This window comes from Chelonoidis abingdonii, chromosome 24 (assembly GCF_003597395.2).
Source record: "Chelonoidis abingdonii isolate Lonesome George chromosome 24, CheloAbing_2.0, whole genome shotgun sequence".
NCBI lineage: Eukaryota > Metazoa > Chordata > Testudines > Testudinidae > Chelonoidis > Chelonoidis abingdonii.
In genome coordinates this window covers 10,290,603-10,311,462 of record NC_133792.1, presented here as the reverse complement: position 1 = coordinate 10,311,462, position 20,860 = coordinate 10,290,603, and the positions used below count along the sequence as shown (strand labels likewise).

General features: G+C 48.6%; 1 protein-coding gene across 1 annotated transcript in view; it reads left to right on the top strand.

The window, feature by feature from the left end:
* ASTN2 (astrotactin 2) overlaps positions 1 to 20,860 on the top strand; it is a 660,907-nt gene that overhangs the window by 248,524 nt on the left and 391,523 nt on the right. The window contains exon 7 of the mRNA XM_032797631.1: positions 8,014 to 8,181. Within this exon, the coding sequence (XP_032653522.1) occupies positions 8,014 to 8,181 (168 nt within the window). The remainder of the gene's footprint in view (positions 1 to 8,013; positions 8,182 to 20,860) is intronic.

Below are 20,860 nucleotides of genomic sequence, written 5' to 3'. Positions count from 1 at the left end.
TTTATCGTTCCTTTGACAGGCTTCTGACCTGAGATGTTCGCTCTTAGCTTGCCTCTCCCCTTCCCTCCCCCCCTCAAAAAAGCAGCTTGCAAGAGACAGGGCTGCCTGCAACAGGCACAGGCCACCCAGCCAGGAAGCCCAGATTGCTAGCTCAGTTTGGGAGAGCAGGTGAGTGCCTCCTCTCTCTCCTTTGCTCTATACTGTGAGCAAGGGGGAGCTTGAAATCGAGGTGATACCTGTCATCAAATCCCCTTCAAGGCACAGGGGTATGGAGATATATATACGTGCCAGTGCCACAGGCTGGGAATCTGGTCACCTGGGACCTTTTTAAGGGCGGCAGCTTTAACATCGCTTATGTTAGTTTCGATTTTGGGGTGTGTGTGTGGGGAAACTGGCAGGCAAGGTGCACAGAAGGGCTTTGCCATTTTGGGGCAAAGGAGAGCTTATTTGGAACCTGAACTAGAGAGGAAGAAAGGTAGCACCGCGGCATGTCAAATGGGTGATGCAGGGGGAGGAGGCCCTTGTGGAATACATGAGTGCAGCCGGCCTGTGGTTAATTTCTGCAGCTGATCAACAGGGGTGGAGGGTTGGGGCAGGGTTACGAAACGCAGAACAAAACTTTCCCAGTTTTTGCACGGACGTGTGGAAAACTTGGCCTTTTAAAAAATTCCTTCAGCAAGAAATATTCCGTATATCTAATTCTCTCCTGATGAGTGCAGAGTGTACATTTTCTTTTCCTCATCCCGTAGCGTCTCGAGTTTGCATGTTTCACTCACTCTGTTGTTTCTGGTGCTGTACAGCACGACGGGCGTTTGCTTTTCATGCCTGGCTGCAGAATCTCTTCCACTGAATGCAGATACATCGTCGCCTGGCCTTCATAAACATTGCGGAACAATTAGAGTGAGGCTGGATTTCTCTGAACGATTGTCCAGCTTCCAGAGAGTATAGCTGGGCAATGGCCCAAGGCTGTGCTGTGACTGTTGGGAGGCTCTGAGAATTAAAGGGAAGCTTTCCTTTGATAATCTGATTTCATTTTCAGCCTCCGCTAGGTTCAGAGGTGCCAAATTAGGAACCTGAGATGCTGCTGCTGCTAATCATAATAATAATAGCATTGCTTTCTTATGTCATCGGGGGGAATACAAGCCAATTTTATAATCTGGATTGAGGTGAATGCCGGGAAGGGTGGAAGCCTTACCTGGAAACATGCAGACTTTTGGAGGATTTGCTGTTGTCCTTCAACCCAAGGGAGCTGCTGACGAGTGCACAATGGGCAGCAGCCTGGCCCACTCTGGATGGGCCTGAGATCCAGACTAGCCAAACCCTCTGGGTCCTGGGGAGTGGGGACGAAATGGCTGCAGCTGCCTCAGTTTCTTCAGTTACAGAGGGGAACGTGCCTCTGAGACAGCCTCCTCCGCACTCAGCAGAATTATGCCACTTTGAGCCCAGCTCTGGAAGCTTTATTCATGCAGGTCTCCCCGGGGCAGCTGATGTGGAGCGTTAGCCTAGGGATGGACTCTCCAATTGGGTGTTCTTGGCTGCCTGCTTCCGTGCAGAGTTTGAATGGAAGAGCTGGCAGCAGCAGCAACATGCTGGGATGGCGGATGGTGTTCTTCCCCAAACAGATGGCTCCTCGTTGAGCAAGACGGACACCATACAGTGGAGGACAGCATGGGGGGCGTAGTTATAACCAGGCCAAGGGGGTTCATTTTCAAAACTACCATTGCAAAACACTCCATAGATAATGTCAAGAACAGATGAATCTCCAGCAGAATTCAGAGATGCGCTGCTAATGGCACAGATAATTGTCCATAAAGAGAGCTTTAACAATTAAAAATAAAACTCAGTTCCTCCCGCAAGAGAGATGGTTCTGGTGTCAGCTGTAGAAATACACAGGTTTTTAATCACTAATTTAAAACTTGTAGAGACTCTTCATTGGCTTCAGCTTTGTCTGGTGTGTAAAATATGATCATTAGTAATGGCCTCGAGCCACAGAGTCCAGATCTGCAGGAGTCCCAGGATCTCAATTGTCACTGAGTTTGGGCACATTTGGATCTGAGCCTTGGCCCTTTATGGAAACAGGAGCAAATTACAGTCAGTGATTTGGATCTGGGTCCCAAACCCCTCCCTCCCAAATGCGAGTCCAGTTCTCTTCTGCCCCCCACACTTATGTGTCCCTTGGAATCACGGGGGTGCTTCTCACACCATACAGCTGGGGGATTCCATTCGGGCCCATGTGTTCTACACCATCCAACCCCCAGAGCTGGAGTGAATCTGAGGATTGAATTCCTCTTTCTCCCCCAGAGAACAGGTGGACACTCTCAAGGACAAAGAGAGACACCATTTCCCCAATTCCAGAGAGTGAAGTGTCCCACTCTCCCATAGGGGAGATCAGATTTACCGTCCTTCAGTTTTCTCTCCCAGGTCAATGTATTTTGGATCACACGGATGGAGTCCCTTGACTGTTTCACTGTAATGATTTTGAGAAGCAAAATGTAGTTTTTAAATTTTATATGTATAAGGATGGGAGAGGGCTGGTCAGTCGAGAGTGGATGGTGGTATCCTACTGGGAGAAGCCCATTCCTGTTTAATAGGAATGAAATAATAGTTTTCTATAGAAATGTACCCATGTGTTTATACAGCACCTTGCACATTGGGGTCCTGGTCCATGACGGGTTTCTAGCACTACAATAATAAAACTAACAACAACTATAGAACTGAACAGAGGATACAATCTCGTCTATAATTTTTGCCTCTGTTTGTTTGTTTTAACCATCCTGTAGAATTCCATAACGGGGATATAATTCTGTAGGGGCTTCCTCATAAAGGCAAAAGCATTAAGAAAGGGGTTTAGTATGACCAGCCACAGCGGTCAGGCAAGAAATGCTAATTTTAGATCAAAGGGAGTTTGGCTGGCCAAGAAATAGCAATGGGCTAAAAGAGAAAAAAAAAGGGAGAAAATAAAATTTTAAGTGAAAGTCAAAAATGATCTGTCTCTTTAAAAAAAAAAAAAGAGTTCAAAAAGCCAACCCTTTCTAGCTGCCTTTTCGGTGCTTTGCCTGTTCCCTTGTTAGATATCTGTGTCCTGAGCTGTTTTATCCTATTTTGTTCTGGAAAAATAATTTTTGAAATGTCAAAACTTCAAGCCGCTTTTGTCAAGCTTAAACAGTCTCATTGAACTTTGAAGAAGACCTCAGGATGAGACACATGCACTTTTGAAGCTGCCTAAGCTGGCTTGGCTTTGATCAGCATTTGAGACGGGGCGGGTGGAGACCCAAACAAAATGATAGCTCAAAGTCTTTTTGGACCTTGTAGTTCTGGGAAACAGCTATGTTTGAGGCCAAAAGACACATGTAGCTTTGTGCTGAAATGCTGTGTGCCAGCCATGCTCTTTCTTTGCCTCTGCCTCTCCATCATTCCATTTCTCACAGCCGGTGGAGACGGGCTGCATCAGTCACGACTTGATTTATTGGGACTCTGTGTAGACACTGCTTCGTTTTTGTGTTGTCCTTCCTTATGCAGTTGGACAACACAGCATCCTGAGCCCTAACATTCTACCTGCTGGGTGAATTTGATTGAATAATGTTGAGTTGTTACAGAACAAAAGACCCTTCCTTCCTGCGTGTAAGTGATGTTTTACGTCTCTAGGACTGCAGTGGGAAATAGGAGCATAGAATATCAGGGTTGGAAGGGGCTTCGGGAGGTCATCTACTCCAACCCCCTTCTCAAAGCAGGACCAATCCCCAACTCCTCCCCTCAAGGATTGAGCTCACAACCCTGGGTTTAGCTGGCCAATGCTCAAACCACTGAGCTAAATACCTTGATCATTTTGGGGCCAATGACTGAGATGCTTGAGGTGAAATCCTGGCACAATTGACGTGAACGGGAGTTCTGAAATGGACTTCGGTGGGCCCAAAGTTTCAGTTGTAGAACATGAATCCATCCGCACATTTCACGTGGCTAACATGAAACGCAGCACTACTTCAGTTTGGCCCCTCTGCCCTTTGTTGATGGAGACGTAGGGGAAGACAGGCCAAATTTGATTGGTGTTGTGACCTAGTGCACCGGGTTGCAGCACCATTCAAATCTGGCCCAGCAACCCCACTGTACACGGAAGGGTGGCTGGCCCGAACCTACGCTGTGCTGCAACCCTGTGTCCCGAGTCACAATGCCTCTCAGTTTGGGGGATCCAGAGTAAGCTGCCCCATCGTCCCTGCTGCGGGTGGCCCTCAGTGCAGGATATGTTCTGCTTTAACTGGGACAGGTAGATTTGGAGGTCAAAGCAGGACAGTCCCTTGGAAGCTCGGATCGTGGGGAGGCCTGACTATGGTATCTCACCGTTCTTTAGAGTTCAGTGTTGTTGGCTCTCCTGATTTTTCATAAGTGATGGGATTTCAGCCAGGGCCGGAGCCTAGACTGGTGATGACACGAGAAACTTGACTGCTCTTGCCCATCTCCTGAGGCAGAGCATCCCGCTAGAGCTCCTGCAGGAAGAGCTCTGTTCCCCTCCCCCTGCACCCAACAACCTTAAGCCAGCCTCACAGGAGGAGAAGGGAGCAGAAAGGGCCCAGCAATTCAGGGAGGTTCCTTTCTTCTTCCCCTCTCCTCCTGTGAGCGATGGGACAAGATGTCTCCTTTGCTCTCCCTCCCTGCCATACGCGGCCTGGGACTAGGCAGGGTGTAAAGAGCCCATGGAGCTGCCCCCCACTTGCTGCTAGAAGAGAGAGAGTGGTCCCTGCTACAGCCACCAGCCCAGGCCTGGCAGATGGGGAATGAAGAGACTCAGGAGCTGCAGGAGGGAAGCGGGGACTGAACTGTTGGGGTGGGGGCAGAATTAGCTTCTGGACAGGGAACAGACAGATATGGGGCTGAGAGCTCCTGCCACAGAAACCAAAAGCACCTTGCCCAATACATCTGGGTGAGTGGGCAACACACACATACACTTTTTACATGAGGGTGACTAAGTGTGAAGGTGATGAGGATACTTGTGAACCTGCCTGAAAATCTGAGCTGGGGGAACTGGGACACACATCAATGGACAGAACTCCTGGTCACCTGCACTATCTTGTGCATGAGCTGGTCTGTGAGTGGACAGATAAATACACAAAGGAGTGTGTGGGTTTGTGAAAACTTCTTGTGTTTGAGAGACTAGATCCCGCAGTTTACATGAACATTGGCCTGAATTCTGCAAGTCCAAAGGGCAATCAGAGTCCCCCATTAGTGCCGTGTTCACCTGTTGCTGTGTATAGTGCTTGAATAAACTTCTTTTCTCTTTTTTACTTGCCTCTCAACAGCAAACACACAGTTTCCAGCTGGATTTTTCAAAGGAGCCTGAAATTCTGTGGGTATTGGATACCCAGTTCCACTTTCAACCTATCCCCAACCCCTCAGTACATGTCTATGCTGCTATACCTTTGAATAGTCTTGGTGTTTTTTAAACTTAGCTTTATGCCTTTTTATTTCTGTCTTGCTTCTTGGTTAATTTATTGCCTATTAATTTTGTTTCTATTAATTTGGGGTTGGCTGAGCTTTGGTGAAAGTGTAGTGAGCTGGTCCATGTTGTTGCTCAATCCTTTTGGGCATCGGGAATTGTCCCCACAGGTGCCCTCATGAAATATGCCCGTGTAGTTCTCAAAGCCACCCTGCTCACCAGCTTAAATACAATGAAAATAAGGACCAAGATTTTTTTAATATATATATTGCATGTACAACTATATAAAGTGTGTATGTGTAAACACACACACGCATACATGTCTGTAAATTGTATAAATGTCCAATATGCAAATATAGGCACCTAAATAAGTGGCCAGCTTTCCCTACCTTCCAACCTCTTGGCAGCTCCCACTGAAATCAGCTGGAGCTGCTGAGAAGTCAGCACTTATTTCTCATTGGGTTTTCCCAGGCCACTCATTTAAGCCCCTGCACTGAGACTCCTGCTTTATAAATCTTTCATGGGTGTGGCAGGAAGAAGGAGATTGAGAAGTTTCTTTCTCACTAGGCCTTGATAATCCTCATTTACATGGCTGTTAACTTTTAATTTTCAAAATGATGCATGTATGCTGGTTCTTATCCTGATGGGGTTCATTAATCGCTTGGCTTCCATTGGTGCTAATGGGAGACAGGAGACTCACACACAATGTTTTTGGAAATTAAAGACTGATTCCTTTATTAAGTCTTGTGAGTCTTCTGAGCTGCAAAGGGATAAACCCTGTTGCTGCAGAGACTCCCACTCTGGGGAGTCACATGGAAGGCTCTGAATCCTCAAAAATCTAGTGCATTCTTTGCCCTCTATTTTAGAGGTTATATTGAGATCTGGAATTCTAAAGGAAAGAAACAAATTAGTTCCAGGCCTCTCTTATAGTCCACAAAGTACATCTGTTTCTGCCATTCTTCTCTGAAGGTGTCTTCTCCCAGTGGCCTCCATCCCTGCTTTTAGGGTCTTCTACACCTGTTACTTCACAAAATGCTACTTTTAATGGCCAGGGTTCCCTGCCTCACCTCTGATCTATTCAGCACTATTACAGAACCAGTCTTATAATCAATGTAATTGAAGATCAGAGTTAATGAGGACCTCTGCATCTGTGAAATTTCCCTAGTGATGCTGGGCTTCAGATATTAGATAAGGAAATGATTGGGCTGAACTGAAAATCTATTTGGCTAATTAGGTGATGCGTATTTCCACAAGGCGGGTGGGGGGGGAGATACATTTCACAAATAAAGAAACATCAGATTTCTTAGGAAAAAGGTTTTGGCAGGAATTTACTTCTCAGTCACTGACCTCTGGAGGAAGGGAGTTTCAAGAGAGAGAAGGCTGCTCATACGGGGAAATGAGAAAAACAAGGAACATCTTTTATTGGACCAACTTCCGCTGGTGAAAGAGATGAGTTTTTGAGCTCCACTGAGCTCCTCTTCAGGGGAAGCAGCATATGGGGCAGATTCTTGCCTCTTGAGCCAAGAGCAATCTGGTGGTGTATTCTGCTGCTGCCATCTATGAACGTATATGGTCCTCATCTCCCTAGAATCCGTGGGCCTCAGAAACACCACCCTATGAGATGGGGAAATGTTCACCCCCTTTTACAGATCAGGAGTTGGGGAACAAATTAAGCCACTTGTCCAGGGGCAGGGAGTCTGGCAGAGCCAGGTCGTGAATCTGGGTTTTCTGAGTCCTGGGCTAGTGTGGTATAAGCTGGCCCCCTCTTCAGGGTGAATTCATACAGATGTGAACTGAACAGCAGGTTCACATTCGGGGGTGGGGGGCTCCCAGTACTCCTCAGTGCTCTGCTGTGCTGTCAGGCTGTTCACTGAGCCCCTGCTGCTGCTTCAGGGCAGTGGAACAGCCTGGTTCTGGTGGTGGAAAGCAGCTCTGGTAGTGCACCGAGCTGTGAGAGGACATAGGGTTGGGCTGATGCAAAGCAATGAAGCCCCAACATCCTGTTTGTAGATCTGAGCAGTAATCATCCACCCTGAGCTCCCCCATCCCCTGGGGAAGATAGTTCCTTCCAGAAAGCAGTGTGGAAGGGAGCAAAACAGGGATGGAAAGGGCCAAATAACCAATGAAAGAAGAGAGTGACATCTACGGCTCATGCTCCTTCCATTCCTTAGTCCCCAGAAGACCCTTTGTGTGAATAATCCTGCATTGGGGCTCGGTGAGATTTGGGGAGTTGTTGAGGATCAGGAAGACGGAGCAAGGGAGCAGTCGTCTGTTCCTGGCAGGAATAGCTCTGGAAAGCCAGGGGACGGTAACTCTGGAGTGTCACAGAGGAGGCTGCTCAGCACAGTTGCATCTGATGCACTCACCTGAGATTGGAAAGAGTTTGCTTTCTGCAAATAGCACAACTGGGCCAAGAGGGAAGTGGGAAAAGCAACTGCATGGTCACGCTGTGTGCAAACCATTAGGGATCTCATCTGAAGTGTCTGTTCTCTTCTCCTCTTCCCCTCTCCAGCTAGGCTGAAGTGCTTGGAGTCTTGATTACACCCGCTAACAAACTGTCCCTTTCCGTGTTTTTCCCCCTGCAGGAAGCAGTTTTGTTGTGAGCGAGGGAAGCTACCTGGACATCTCTGACTGGTTAAATCCAGCCAAGCTCTCCCTTTACTATCAGATTAACGCCACCTCCCCCTGGGTGAGAGATCTCTGTGGGCAGAGGACTACGGATGCGTGTGAGCAGCTGTGTGATCCAGAGACTGGTAAGTGGAAAGCGGCAGGCAAGAGACTTGGGGAAGCGTTGGAGGTGGCTGTCTACACAATCCACAGCAGGCTGTGCCTGCCTAAACTTTTGCTTGACATTAAGAGTGTCTGTGTTGGTGGAAGTGCAGTCCTTCATAACCTACGCATGACTGATCTACCAGCCCTTGAGCATTGGACTGCTAGGTACTGTCCTTTCCACAATGATGTAATTTAGCAATGATCTCTCATGCAGCTCTCCAGCATGCAATTAGAAAGGGGGGTACCGTCTTTTCTAACTTAGAAATGGTCTATCTTTTGATTATGATTTGTACTGTGGTAGTTCCTTGAGCCTCTGTCATGGACCAGGATCCTACTGTGCTAGACGTTTGTCAGTTTGCCAGCGTGACACTGGAGGGGAGGGGAGTTACTCTGCTGTTAAGAGTTGTCCGTCATCTGAATAGCCTCCCCCTGCAGGGTCTAGACACGTCACGGCATCAGGATCACAGTCTTGTTGGAGATGCTGCGGAAACTGCAAGCCCATGCAATTGTGTTCTGTGCCCTAGTGCCTCTCAGTGCAGCTGTGAGAAACTTGTCCCCAGAGCCTGTAATTAGCGACGAATTGAAAAGAAACCAGCTGTTCAACCAGCAAATAAAGGAAAGGAATTAAAAAGAAAACTTGTCAGCAAATAAACTCATGGCTCTAGCCAATTGAAAGCTCCTTATCAGGTCACTTTCCACTGACACCTCCTGTTCTGCCAGCGCTGATAATGAGGGAGCAGGGCACTCTGCATGTGAAGATGGCTCTGTGGCTGTGGTTGGTTTTCTGATGAGGGCCCTTGGTGCCCTCTGCAGGGTTCAGGGAGAGTTACCATTTCCCAGTACCTCTCCCTGGAATGCTTTCCTGGCTGGCTAGAGGGAAGTGGCCTTGGTGCTGATAAAACTCCCTGCCTGCAGCTGAATCTAAAAAGCATGCAAATAAGCTTGCCTTCCAGAACAGAAATGGGATAACCTTTGGCTCATCAAAGGAGAAGCATCAGACCTTCTCCTCCTTCCATCCCCGCCCCCTCTTGTGCAACCAGTGCCAGGGAGAACCACAAATCCCCAGCAGCAGGGTGGATTCTGGTTTCAGGTTTCTGCTGGCTGGATTTGAAGAGGGGCAGTTTGTGGCTGTGACAGCCTTTCTGAGACGCTATCAGGTCCTGGAATGAAAAAGGGGCTGCATTTTCAACTCTTTCAGCACTTAAGGCTGTGAAAGCTTTCTCCACGTCATGGAATCATAGAATATCAGGGTTGGAAGGGACTTCAGGAGGTCATCTAGTCCAACCCCCTGCTCAGTGCTGGACCAATTCCCAACTAAATCATCCTAGCCAGGACTTTGTCAAGCCTGACCTTGAAAACCTCTAAGGAAGGAGGTTCCACCACTTCCCTAGGTAACCCATTCCAGTGCTTCACTACCCTCCTCATGAAATAGTGTTTCCTAATATCCAACCTAAACCTCCCCCACTGCAACTTGAGACCATTACTCCTTTTTCTGTCATCTGGTACCACCAAGTTCCAGCTGAGCTACTCCTACCCTCCTCCCTGAGAAACAAGACTCTCTCCCTGCCTGAGCAGGGTTGTTTCTGGCTGACATCAAGGCTGGTTCAATTTCTGTCCTTTCCATCTTTTTGCAATGACCACAACAGGAGGCACCAGATACACCAGTTGGAGAGTGACTGCATGAGGTTAGTGCTAATCTGTTCGGCAGCTTCATGAGGGCTGAATTTTCGGTGGGGCACCAGACCTTGTCTTAGCTTCTCACCCATTAATGAAAGGCACTTCTCAGTACGCCGCTGGGGCTGTCACATTGTTCACTTTGGGGCACTGGAGCAGCCCAATTCTGGATGTGGAAGAGGAGCTCTGTCAAATGACCAAGCTGTGAGCAGGGCCTAAATTTGGGCTCAAGCTAAAATTATTTTGTTCTGATTTTCTTTGCTCCTGTCTCAGGAAGTTGTCACTCTACACAGGTCATGGGCCATTGTGGCAGTGGAGATACAAACACTATCTGGGATCTGGGATATGCTTTGCCCTGACCCAGATAATGGGAGAAAGGAGTCCCAAAAGGAAGCGGGAAGGGACTTGCAGTTATAAAACATCAGGCACTTGAGTAATTTAAGGCTGGGTTCTGTTCTCAAGAGCTTGTCAAATATCTGTCTCCAGGAGTTATTTGAAGGAGATGTGTTTTATTCCCTTCTAAGTGTTTCTCTTTCTCTGGGCTTGTCTACAGAGGGAAATTAACCAGCACAGGGATAGCAGGATAGTATTTTCATTATAGCTATGCCAGTCAATTTCCCTGTATAGACAAACCCTCAGTATCATCTAGACTTCCAGGGAAAAGGGAAGAACTAGCTCAGCAAGGAGGGCTGATATGTGCATAGAAGCTTTCCCTCCAAATATCTCACAGCTCTTTGTAAACTATATAGAGAGATCATTTCAGCTGTCAGAGAAGCGCAGTCACCTCTGGGACAGGAGGCAGCCCCTTGTAACTACATCACAGTTCAGAGAAGCAAGTAAAGAATTCTTCATCCAGCTGAAACTGCAGGGAGAACGTATGGAGGCAGAATGCAATTACCCAGTCAGAACAAGCCCTGCAGCTCCGTTTGCAAGCCCCATCCTGTCCTTGACATTGAAAGAGCTGGTTTAATTCTCTCGCCATCTCTGCGGTGAGGGACGGACTGCTGCTGGTCACATCTGTACAATGGCTGCAACTCATGTTTCGCTTGCCCATGAGAGCTGCTGGTTCCTCTTGCTGGCTCCCCTGCCATGCTTTAGCAGAGGATGGCAAAACTCAGTCAGAGGGAATGGAGCAAGGCTTGCTCTGCGCCTTTGACGGACTGTATTTCTCCTTTGCTGGCTGACTCTGCCCTTTTGCCAAGAACATTCCTCAGGCGCATCCCTCAACAGGTGCAGCCTGTCCTTACCGAGTGCAGTAGAAATCAGTGGAGAGATGGGCTGATTGGGTCCCTTTCTGATCCAAGTGTTGGCCATCCTGGACCCTGCTGTGTCACTGATCTGGCTGAGAAATTAATCAGTTAAAAGTCCCTGACAGGTGCTTACTGGCCATGAGCAACAGAAAGAGGATGAGCTCAGCCCTCGCCTGTAATGTCTAGTCCAACCACAGAGAGTTCATGAAGGCCTGGGAACAGCAAGATCAGGAAGGGCAAGAAAGCAGATCTGGCACACGAGGTGTCTGAGCACGGGGACCCACCATGAAGTTTTCTATTCTTAAGCCTGTCCTGCTGCTCTTGACTCCCCCGGCTATGCCTGCTTATTGCAGCACATACGTTCTCTCACTCTGGAGTCTTGGAAAGTGTTGGTCGCAAGCACTGCATCACGTAGGCCCGGGGAGGTGAGTCAATGAGCAGCATTGATCTCAGCAAAGATATTCTTCTTAACCTTAAGCTTAAAGTTAAGCACTTCTCTCTTGTTTTTTCCCAGCAAGGGGAGATCAAGGGCAGAAATTGCAAAGTGGATCCCATCCTCCCTCCAGATCAGTTGATAAACAGGGATAGAGTGTTGCTGTTGGGAAGACATTGGCCATGATTTTAAAATGGGACTAGTGATTTTGGCAGCCTAACTCTGAGACTGTGTAAAGTGACCCGTTTCTCAGGAAGTTCTGAATGCTCACCCTTTGAAAACCTGGAGAGTTGAATGAGCCCCCCGAAACTGAGACAGTCTGAATTTCTAGGCACCGGTGACAATAGTGGCCAGTATGTTTGTGATATGGCTGCTCAGCAAGAAAGTTCTGTGCTGGGGAAGTGTTTTGGGAGGGGTGGTGGGAGAAGAAACTGTTAATGGGTCAAGTTTTTTTTGTTTTTTTTTAAAGTGGCATTTTATCATTTTGAGGGAGAATGTCCTGGGGTCCTGCTGTGTAATAGAAATTGTGTCCGATTTCAACCATTTCAGGGGAGAGGTTTTATAAACTTGTTGGATCCTGAGTGATGGTTTGCTAGAGGCCTCCCACACCCAGGCTTGATAGAGGATTGGGGGCAGGAAAGGTCCTATGACAAGTGACGGCTAGAATTGGGAGGGAGGGAGCCCCACTTCTAGTGACAGCCCATTGCCCTTGCATAGCATTTCTGCTCTGAAGGTCTCAAAGTGCTTCACAGCCATTAGTTAAGCCTCTTTCCTGCAAGGCAGCTTGGCATTGTTATCCCTGTTTTACAGGTAGGGAAACTGAGGCAGTGAGGGGAGGTGGGTTTGGCCCACATAGCTAGAGTGAATCATTGACAAAGCTGGAACTGGAATCCAGAACTTCTACTGTAACCATCCAATGAAGCCTGGGTGTGGGATAGAAGGATTGAGCCCTGTAGTCAATCCATGTCACCCTGGCGTGTCACAGCCATAGGCAGGGATAGGACTCGGACCCTTCTGCTCCAGAAGCACAGGCCTTTTCCATATGAGCTAAAGGGGATCTCCTTTAGCTGTAGCAGTACAAGGGGCCTGTGACACACATGTGAACAGGTCCACGCAGTCCATGCTGTGAAGGGCAGCAGTGCATTGAGATACTAGTCTTTGCCTTTCAAGTTCCTAGTAGCTCTTCGAGGAGGAGACTGTCTTTTCCGTGTTTGTACAGCACCTGGCACGATGGGGACCTGGGCCACTCCTACAGTACAAATAATACGAATTAGTCTCCTACTCCCAAGCATCAGGGTGCCCTAGGTTTTATGGGAGTTGTGATTGCTACCATCAAGCTAACTTTTGGAGGAGGTGTGAGGGGGTTGCCTTCCCATTGTAGGGCTAATGCCATGTGGTACAGCTGCAGTGGGGACCCAGGCTGTTTCCCAAAGAGATTAAGTTGAGAGTCCTTCCTTCGCCACCCCCAGATCCCTGGATACCGTGTAGCTGTGAAGTGCTGGCTGGCTTTTGATCTGCCTGTAACACAGCAATAGGGCTTGGCCAGGCTGATTCAGGCACCCCTTCCCTGCAACCCAGAGCCATCCATCCTGCCATGAAATTTACATGAATGAGAGCTGCTGCTCTGTTAGCATGGCTGGCTACAAAGATTACCAACAAGAAGGGGCAATTCACACTGTGCTTGGGACTGGATTGCTGCCCTTTGGAAACTGAGGATAAGGAGGGTTTGTGCTGTGCTGTGAGTTGGAGCTGAGTCTGCCATCTCTGGGTCTCAAAGCTTTGTGTGCGCATGACAAAGCCACTGCTTGTACTGCACACTATGATGCCATCTCATAAAATCAGTGAGGGGCTGCCTTTTCACTACCCTCCCTTGTCAGCATCGGTTACATTTATGAGGGCATCTATTTTTTCCCCTTCTCTGTGGCATATGCAAATACTGGTTAGTGTAGACAATTACCTGCTTTGTATGCACACAACTAATTCACCCCCACATGTTGTGGGCACATCTTAGGAGGCCTGCTGGAAAACTGGTCCCGTTGGGCCAAATGTTGAAATATTCAGCATTCGTGCTGGCAGACTTATCAGTGCAATAAGATAAATGAGATAGAAAACAACCTTGATTAATAGGTGCACATGGTTTTTTTTGCCCTAACAAATCAGATATCTAAATTTTATCATCTATATAGCTGGTTGCCTCAACACAACTGTGAGCAGATTTGATTGAAGATAAAAAAAAAAAATGAGGTGGTGTTGAGGCCCCTTTTAAAAACTGGCAAGGAAATTGATTTCCAGTGTTGTCCAAATGGTTTTCTTCGCCATTGTAGTCACAGATTCTATTACCATCTCCAGCAAAATGGGGACTTGCCAGCAGGAGGTTCAGAAAAGACATTTTTAAACATATCTCATTTAACAAACAAACACACATACCTTTAGAGAATTTAGAGGTTGCATGGTTGGGCATGTAAGTCAGGAAATGCCCCCTTCCGTTGTGTGTATTAAAAGCTTCCTTTGATGCAATTTAATATCATGCAGCTTTTCTGCAGTATCTAGTAAAGTTTGTTTATTCTTGCATATATTTGGGATTTTTATTTTCACAATGGTCCAGCATCTTTGTTGACTTAGACTTGCATATGTTGAGGTCTCTTCTCTCTATGGTCTGTATTTTAATAACTTGGTCAGTAGCTGTGTAATATCAGATTTCTTTTCATCCATCCATCAGCACAGCTTGCTATATGTGCAGCTCAGAGCATGAGGCAATGAATTCCCATGCTAATTTAGCTTCAAGTTTAAGTGATACAATCAAAATGCATGCACATAAAGGGGCAGAGTTAAGGTTATCTGTGCTGCCTTTGCTTTCATTTTCTACCATTTGCAGGTTTGACTATGCAGCCATTAATGTTCTCATAATGGAATTTCTGAGTTTGTGTAAAGAAGAAAATAATCCATAATATGGAACTATTTTTGCACAGATCCCTCTAAACTAAACTACTTGATAAATATTATGAGGTCTGCAGGAGGTGACCGCTCAGCTGTGAACCTTTCGGAGCAGTGCAGCTTTTACCCTAGATGATAAAAAGTGCGTGAGACAGGACTCTGGCAGAGCCTTACCTCGTTTGGTGTGTGCCTTCACAGCAGAATATAGGCTGGATGCAACAAGGCTTCAGCACCTCCTTAAAGTTAAGCACATGCTTAAGCTCTTTGATGAATCAGGACCATGAAGGGTGGAGCCCAGTGGGATGTAACTGGCAAAGCAATGCCAGATTTCACAACACTAAAAGGTGCTTCTGCTCAGTGAGGGTGCTTTCCCTGCCAAATTTCAATCCCCTACTCCAGCTGTTTAAAGAATTGTAGCCTCCGTTCCCCCCGAAAAGTCTGTTGATGAAGATGTTTTTCATTCTTAAGTAGCTAGACTGTGTGTGTGTGTGTGTGTGTGTGTGTGTGTGTGTTTATTTATTAAATCACTATTGGGCAGAGACCAGGCCTGGAAAACATCAACCCAGAAAGTTAGAAACTACTGCTAACCAGCAACTGGAATGGAAACAATGAAGTAACCTTTTCTGCAGCTGTCACTGCTGCTGCAGTTATTCGTGAATGCAGTTCACAGGCTCTAGCTGGTGCTGGCTTGGCCAGGAGTTCTCTGAAGACAGTACTCTTGGCCAGGAGCAGCTTTCCATTGAAATCAGCCTTTCATAATTTGTTAGGATCTCTTTTTTCCCCTTTGATTTTAATGTTCTGTGGATCTCCTCACCTGGCAGAGGGAGCTGTGACATCTTGCCACGCTGTCCCATGACGGCCTAGTTAGTTATTTGGCAGGGGGGATTGATTCTTTGTTCATCAGCACAACTAATAAGTTCTCTCGCAGCTGGCAAGAAAGCTTGTGGACATGCATGTTCCGGCTGCATCTCCAACAGGCTTTGCCTTCATAGCATTGCACAGCATTCTCCACCAGCACTGTTCATCTGGAGAGGCTGTTGGTGAATGTGAGGTGCCAGGGTCTGGCAATCTAGCCACTATGTCACCTAGACCTGCTCTGAGCAGGCTTAGAGGGTGCGATGATTGAAACTCCTCCAGCAGCTTGTCTGTGCTGGTGCTTCAGCCATTATAGAGATGGACCTGTGAGGGTTACGGAAAGAAGGCCAATGTGGAGACAGCCATTAGGTGGCCTAATGTCACAGAGCAGGGGTTCTCATCCTTTCCCATACTGGGGTCCCCTACTCATTGAGCAATATGGAAGGGCAGGCTGTTTCATACCTCTGCCCATGATCTCTTCTGAGGCTCATGACCCCTAGGCTGAGAGTCCATACTGTAGAGAGAAGGAACACAGAAAAGTGGGAGACTGTCCCCCTTACCACCTCCAGGGTTGGTCACCAAAGGAACTAGTCAGACAGCCTCATGCTGTGATCTTGGTAAGTAAGGTTGCCAGTTTGAGTTGAAAATATTCCTGGAGGTTTCATCACCTGAAATAATCTTTCATTAGAGATTAATCTTTGATTCCTGGAGACTCCAGGACAATATAAAAAATTATGGAGATATACCTATCTTATAGAGCTGGAAGGGAGCTTGAAAGGTTATTGAGTTGAGTCCAGTTCCCAGCCAGACCAAGTACTGTCCCTGACAGGTTTTTTTGTTTCTTCTTCTCTTCTCCCAGATCCCTAAATGGCCCCCTCAAGGGTTGAACTCACAATGCTGGTTTTAGCAGGTCAATGCTCAAACCACCGAGCCATCTCTCCCCCAGGATGGTTGGTGACCCTACTTAGGTGGCTAGCCCAGGTCGCTGCGGTTCCACTACTGCTGTTAGCAAGTTAGCTCAGTGCTCGCTTGGGTATAGCTACATGGGCTGTGCCGATTGCAGCACAGACACACCCTGAGAGTTACACCACTCTAGCTAGCCTCGTTCAAGTGACAGTGACCATGTTGTGAAACAACCTGGGAGCTATGCAGTGTGATTGGGTTAGCAGCTGATGTATCCCCACGGCATTACTAGCTCCAGCGTCGGTAGCGCTGGAGCCTCGAACACCGTCAGCCCTGTCTGGCTAGCTCAAGCTTAAAACATCCTTTGACTTGAGTGAGAGACATTTGTGTGTGGACAGGAGTCAGGTTAGAGGCAACACTCAGATTCCAGCTCGAGCTCTGCAGTGATGACAATCCCTTAGTACGGTCAGTGCGGAGGTTGGATGGGAGACCCTGCAGGGAATGGTGCTGGAGATATTGTAGGTGATGCTTTTCCTAGTGCCCTTAAATTGCGTCAGGGGGTGCTGTGCTGGTGGAGGGTGCTGTCTTTCCAATGTGTTATAGCCACCAAAATTCTGATTATATGGCAGGTTACAGATTCCATGGCCGTTTTGTCAGACCAGGCCTAGTCTGAATAATTAAAATCAGTCTAGTTAAATCCCCCTTGTGGTTTCCGTTGGATAGGACATTGTTCTTCCTTCCTCATCCTCAACTCTTCCGTAGCATTGCTGTGTGCTGTTAAACAGCTGCCTTATTCTACTCCAGGGGTGGCTGCCTTTCAGTGATGGGGGAAGCATTTACTCCTTGTCTAATTTCTGTGTTAATTTTAGTATGGGAAGGCGGCGTTTTCACCCAGTCTCGTGGCTTGTAACAGCACTGGGAGCAGCCCTGCTCTCCAAGGCCAGTTTGTGGGTAATTTCTGAGCCCTGAGTGTAGCTCCCTTGGCAGATGGGGAAGAGACAGGCCCATGACCCTGTCTCCCTCAGCACCAGCCAAAAGAGTTTGCAAGCCGCACAGGGGACCCTGTGATGAATCTTCCAAAGGGATGTAGCAGGGGCATGTCCCCGTGCCTGCCAGGGGGCAAGGAGGGCGATTGCACTGTAGGTCCCAAAGTGCCCCCTGGTGTCCGAGTAGGTTATTACAGCTCCAATACCGCCCGTAATGGAGGCCTGTGGCCAAAAGCCACAGCGGAGTTCTTACATAATTTGTCTTTACAGATAATTTTTCATGGGCCTCAGAATACTGCATGCTACAACAAGCTGGGTATGTGGAAGGAGCCCTTCTTTGTACAGTAATGCAGCCACCTCGGCAGTGGGAGCAGCAGCGCCGTTGGCTGATGGCACTGTTACAGAAAGTCAAGAACACTGTATCCAACTGAAATCGCACAGGACAGGGGGGCTTGTGCAGGCAGCATCCAGACTGGATACTAGCCAGTGTGCGACCGGCGATAATGCTCAGCTTGGACTGCAGGTCCCACGGCTGGAGAGCATGGGGCAGAGGGGAGATTGGTGCCTGCATACCTTGAGCCCCCAAGCCCGTTTCTGTTAGTGAGGCTCCCTGGATATGATAAAATTGGGGGAAGAACAAAGAGGACAGGCAGAGGGACCTGCAGGGCTAAATCCTGAGCTTCCAATGGCAGGACAGAGTGACGGGCTTTGACCCACCCATTTGACATTGCTCAGGATGTTGAGTCAACAACTTGTTTCTCTGACGTTCCACCAGCAGCTAAAGAAAGATTCAGCAGTGGCCTGGCCAGATCCATTGTGGGAGGGAAGCAATAGTTCCTGTTAGAGGAGCAGAGCGAGCCGCATCGATCTCTTGACTGCCGATTCTCGGGGCTTTCCACTGCACTGCTGTCATTCGGGGCTGACGGCGAAATTGCCATGGAATTTGCTGGCTATTGAGCACTGGACTGTGGCGTGGGTTCTGGTCCTGGCTCTGGCGCTGGCCTGTTGGATGACCTTAGGCAAGTCACTTCCCCTTTCTGTGCCTCAGTTTCCCCTATCTGTAAAATGGGGATAAATGCTACTGAACTCCTTTGTAAAGTGCTTTGAGAGCTACTGGTGAAACGTGTCATGTAAGGGCTGGATTATAATGATGGTCAGGGCACACCCAGACCCATTTGGTGGTGAAGCCAGATCTGTCATGTGCCTGAGGTGAGAGGCAGCATGGGCTGGGGCTGCAAGTGTGAGATGGAGGTATTCCTGGCGCTGTCCAGGCCATGCCTCACTGGCAGTCGCTCCTGTTGCTGTCACTGATGCTGCCCACAGAATGGCCTTAACTTGGCCTTCCAGCTGCCCTTTTGGAGAGCATGGAGCTGGCTGCTGGAGTCCAGCTGCGCCTGTCTCCTCTGCAGGCGGCATTTCTAATTGGAGAGGAGGGCAGCCCAGCCTGCTCCCCTGCTCCATTTCCTTTCCCTGGAAGGAGATGGGGATTGCAGTGTGCCACCTCTGCTCTGGCCTCACCTAGGGAATGATTGTGCCAGGGGATGCCTGTCCTGGCAGCTTCCTCTTGCTCTAGCCTTGGAGAAGGGCCCTTTCCATAGATGTGGGGTGAGTCAGAGATTTCTGTCCCAGGGAAGGAGCCACAGTCTCTCAGAGCCAAGTCGGCCCTGTTCTTCGGCGTCATCAGCACCATGCACACAGCCAGCAAAGGGGAGAGGTGAGCCGGCCCTGCGTGTGCCCGAGATCCCCTTCGTGTGCCGTAACAAAGAGCCTTATCCGAGTGTGATTGGAACCACAGTGATCCGTTCAATGCGAGCACAGAAAGCAGCTGCCGCTCTCCATCCGGGTCTATCACTGTTGTTAAAGGCAGCTCACCCAGAAAAGAAGGGCATTGTGCCTGCCTTTGTGCAGGCAATGTAATGAACACTGGGGCAGTTAGCCATGCTCTGTCTGGGAAATAGGGGCACTGAAAGGGTCCTTCTGTGCACTAAATAATGCTCGACCTTGGGCCACCAATTACAGCTGGGGCTTTCTCGGGGCACTCCTCCCCCCGCCCATTCTGCAGGAGAGGCAAGCAGCCGGGAGAAGCAAGAGACACTGTTAGGGGGCAGCTGTGCTGAAGATTCCCCCCTGCCATGGAGATGCCTGTGGATGACATGTAGGAATTGGGTCTTGTCTCCTCTTGTCCCTGCACGTGGCGGGGGAAACGCAGCTGGACCTGTTGGATCAGAGCTGGCATCAGATGGGAATTGAGAGCTGCGGGGACATGACCTATGTTATTTCCAGGAATGCTTTCCTGCTGGTTCATTGGCTGTGGAAAGTGCTTTGCTGGGGCAGATGCTTTCTCCCCTTCTGTCCATCCGTGCGTGTTAAAGCCCTTTCTTTTTGGATGTCCTCCCAAGCCCAACCTGGAGCTGACCCACTGAGCCAGGGACAGGCTGCGGGAGTAAGGGGTGGAAGCTTTGCCTGAAGCTGTCGCAAGGTCATTGGCTGGAATGGAGACCCCTGGAGAGAGAGAGTGTGTGTGTGAATGCAAATATATCATATCAAGCCATGCAGGGGGAGGGAGGAACTCCGGTTTCTTGGCATAGAGAGAGAAATTGGGACAAGAGCTTGGAAAGGAGCCACAGGTCAGCAAGTGAGGTGGCACCCCTCAGCCGGAGTGCTGTGTCCAGGTGTGAGCGCCACACTTTGCAAAAGATGCGAATAAACTGGAGAAAGCTCAGAGGAAAGCAACAAAAATGAAGAGAGGTTTGGAAAAGCGGACCTGTGAGAAAAGGTTGAAAGAACTGAGCGTGCTTAGTCTGGAGAGGAGAAGGTTGACGGGGGCCTGGTAAGTCTTCAGATATGTAAAAGGTTGTTGTAACGAGGTCAGTGATCAATTGCTCTCCATGGCCACTGAAGGTAGGACAGGAAATAATGGGCTTAAACTGCAGCCAGAGAGATCCAGGTTAGAGATGAAAAACTTTCTCACTGTCAGGGTAATTAAGCACGGGAGCAGGCTACCTAGGAAGGCTGCAGAATCTCCGTCATTGGAGATTTTTAACAGGTTAGACAAACACCTGCCAGGGATGGTCTAGGTATGTTTTGTCCTGCCTCGGAGAAGGCAGAATGGATTAGATGGCCTTCCAGCCTTACATTGCTATTATTCGGTGATACATGTGAATCCGAATCTTCCCTTGGATCCCAACGCACATGGACAAACTTAGGTGCTGTCTTTGCTAGAGAAACTTTCACTAATGTCACCACGTCACTGTAGTTTTACCAGTACAGAACCTCTAGTATAGAGACACGGCACCTGCTGAATGAGGGGCTTGCTGCAGGGTAGGTTACCCCAGTGCCAGCCCTACCTGAGACTGGTGCAGCACGTCTACCCCGGGGGGAGGTGTTGTGGTCAGTTTCTCCTTTAGGGCTTGTCGACACAACAGGCACAGCTGCAGCTATGATGCTGTAGCACCATCGTGCGGGTCAGGGATCTCAAACTCAAATCACCACGAGGACTAGTGCATTGGCCCGAGGGCTGTATCACTGACACCTTTTCATATAAAGATACAAAAGCCCCCCCACTCTGCCCCTGTCCTCACTCCATCCCTTCCATGAGGCTCCACCCCTGCCCCACCCCCTTCCA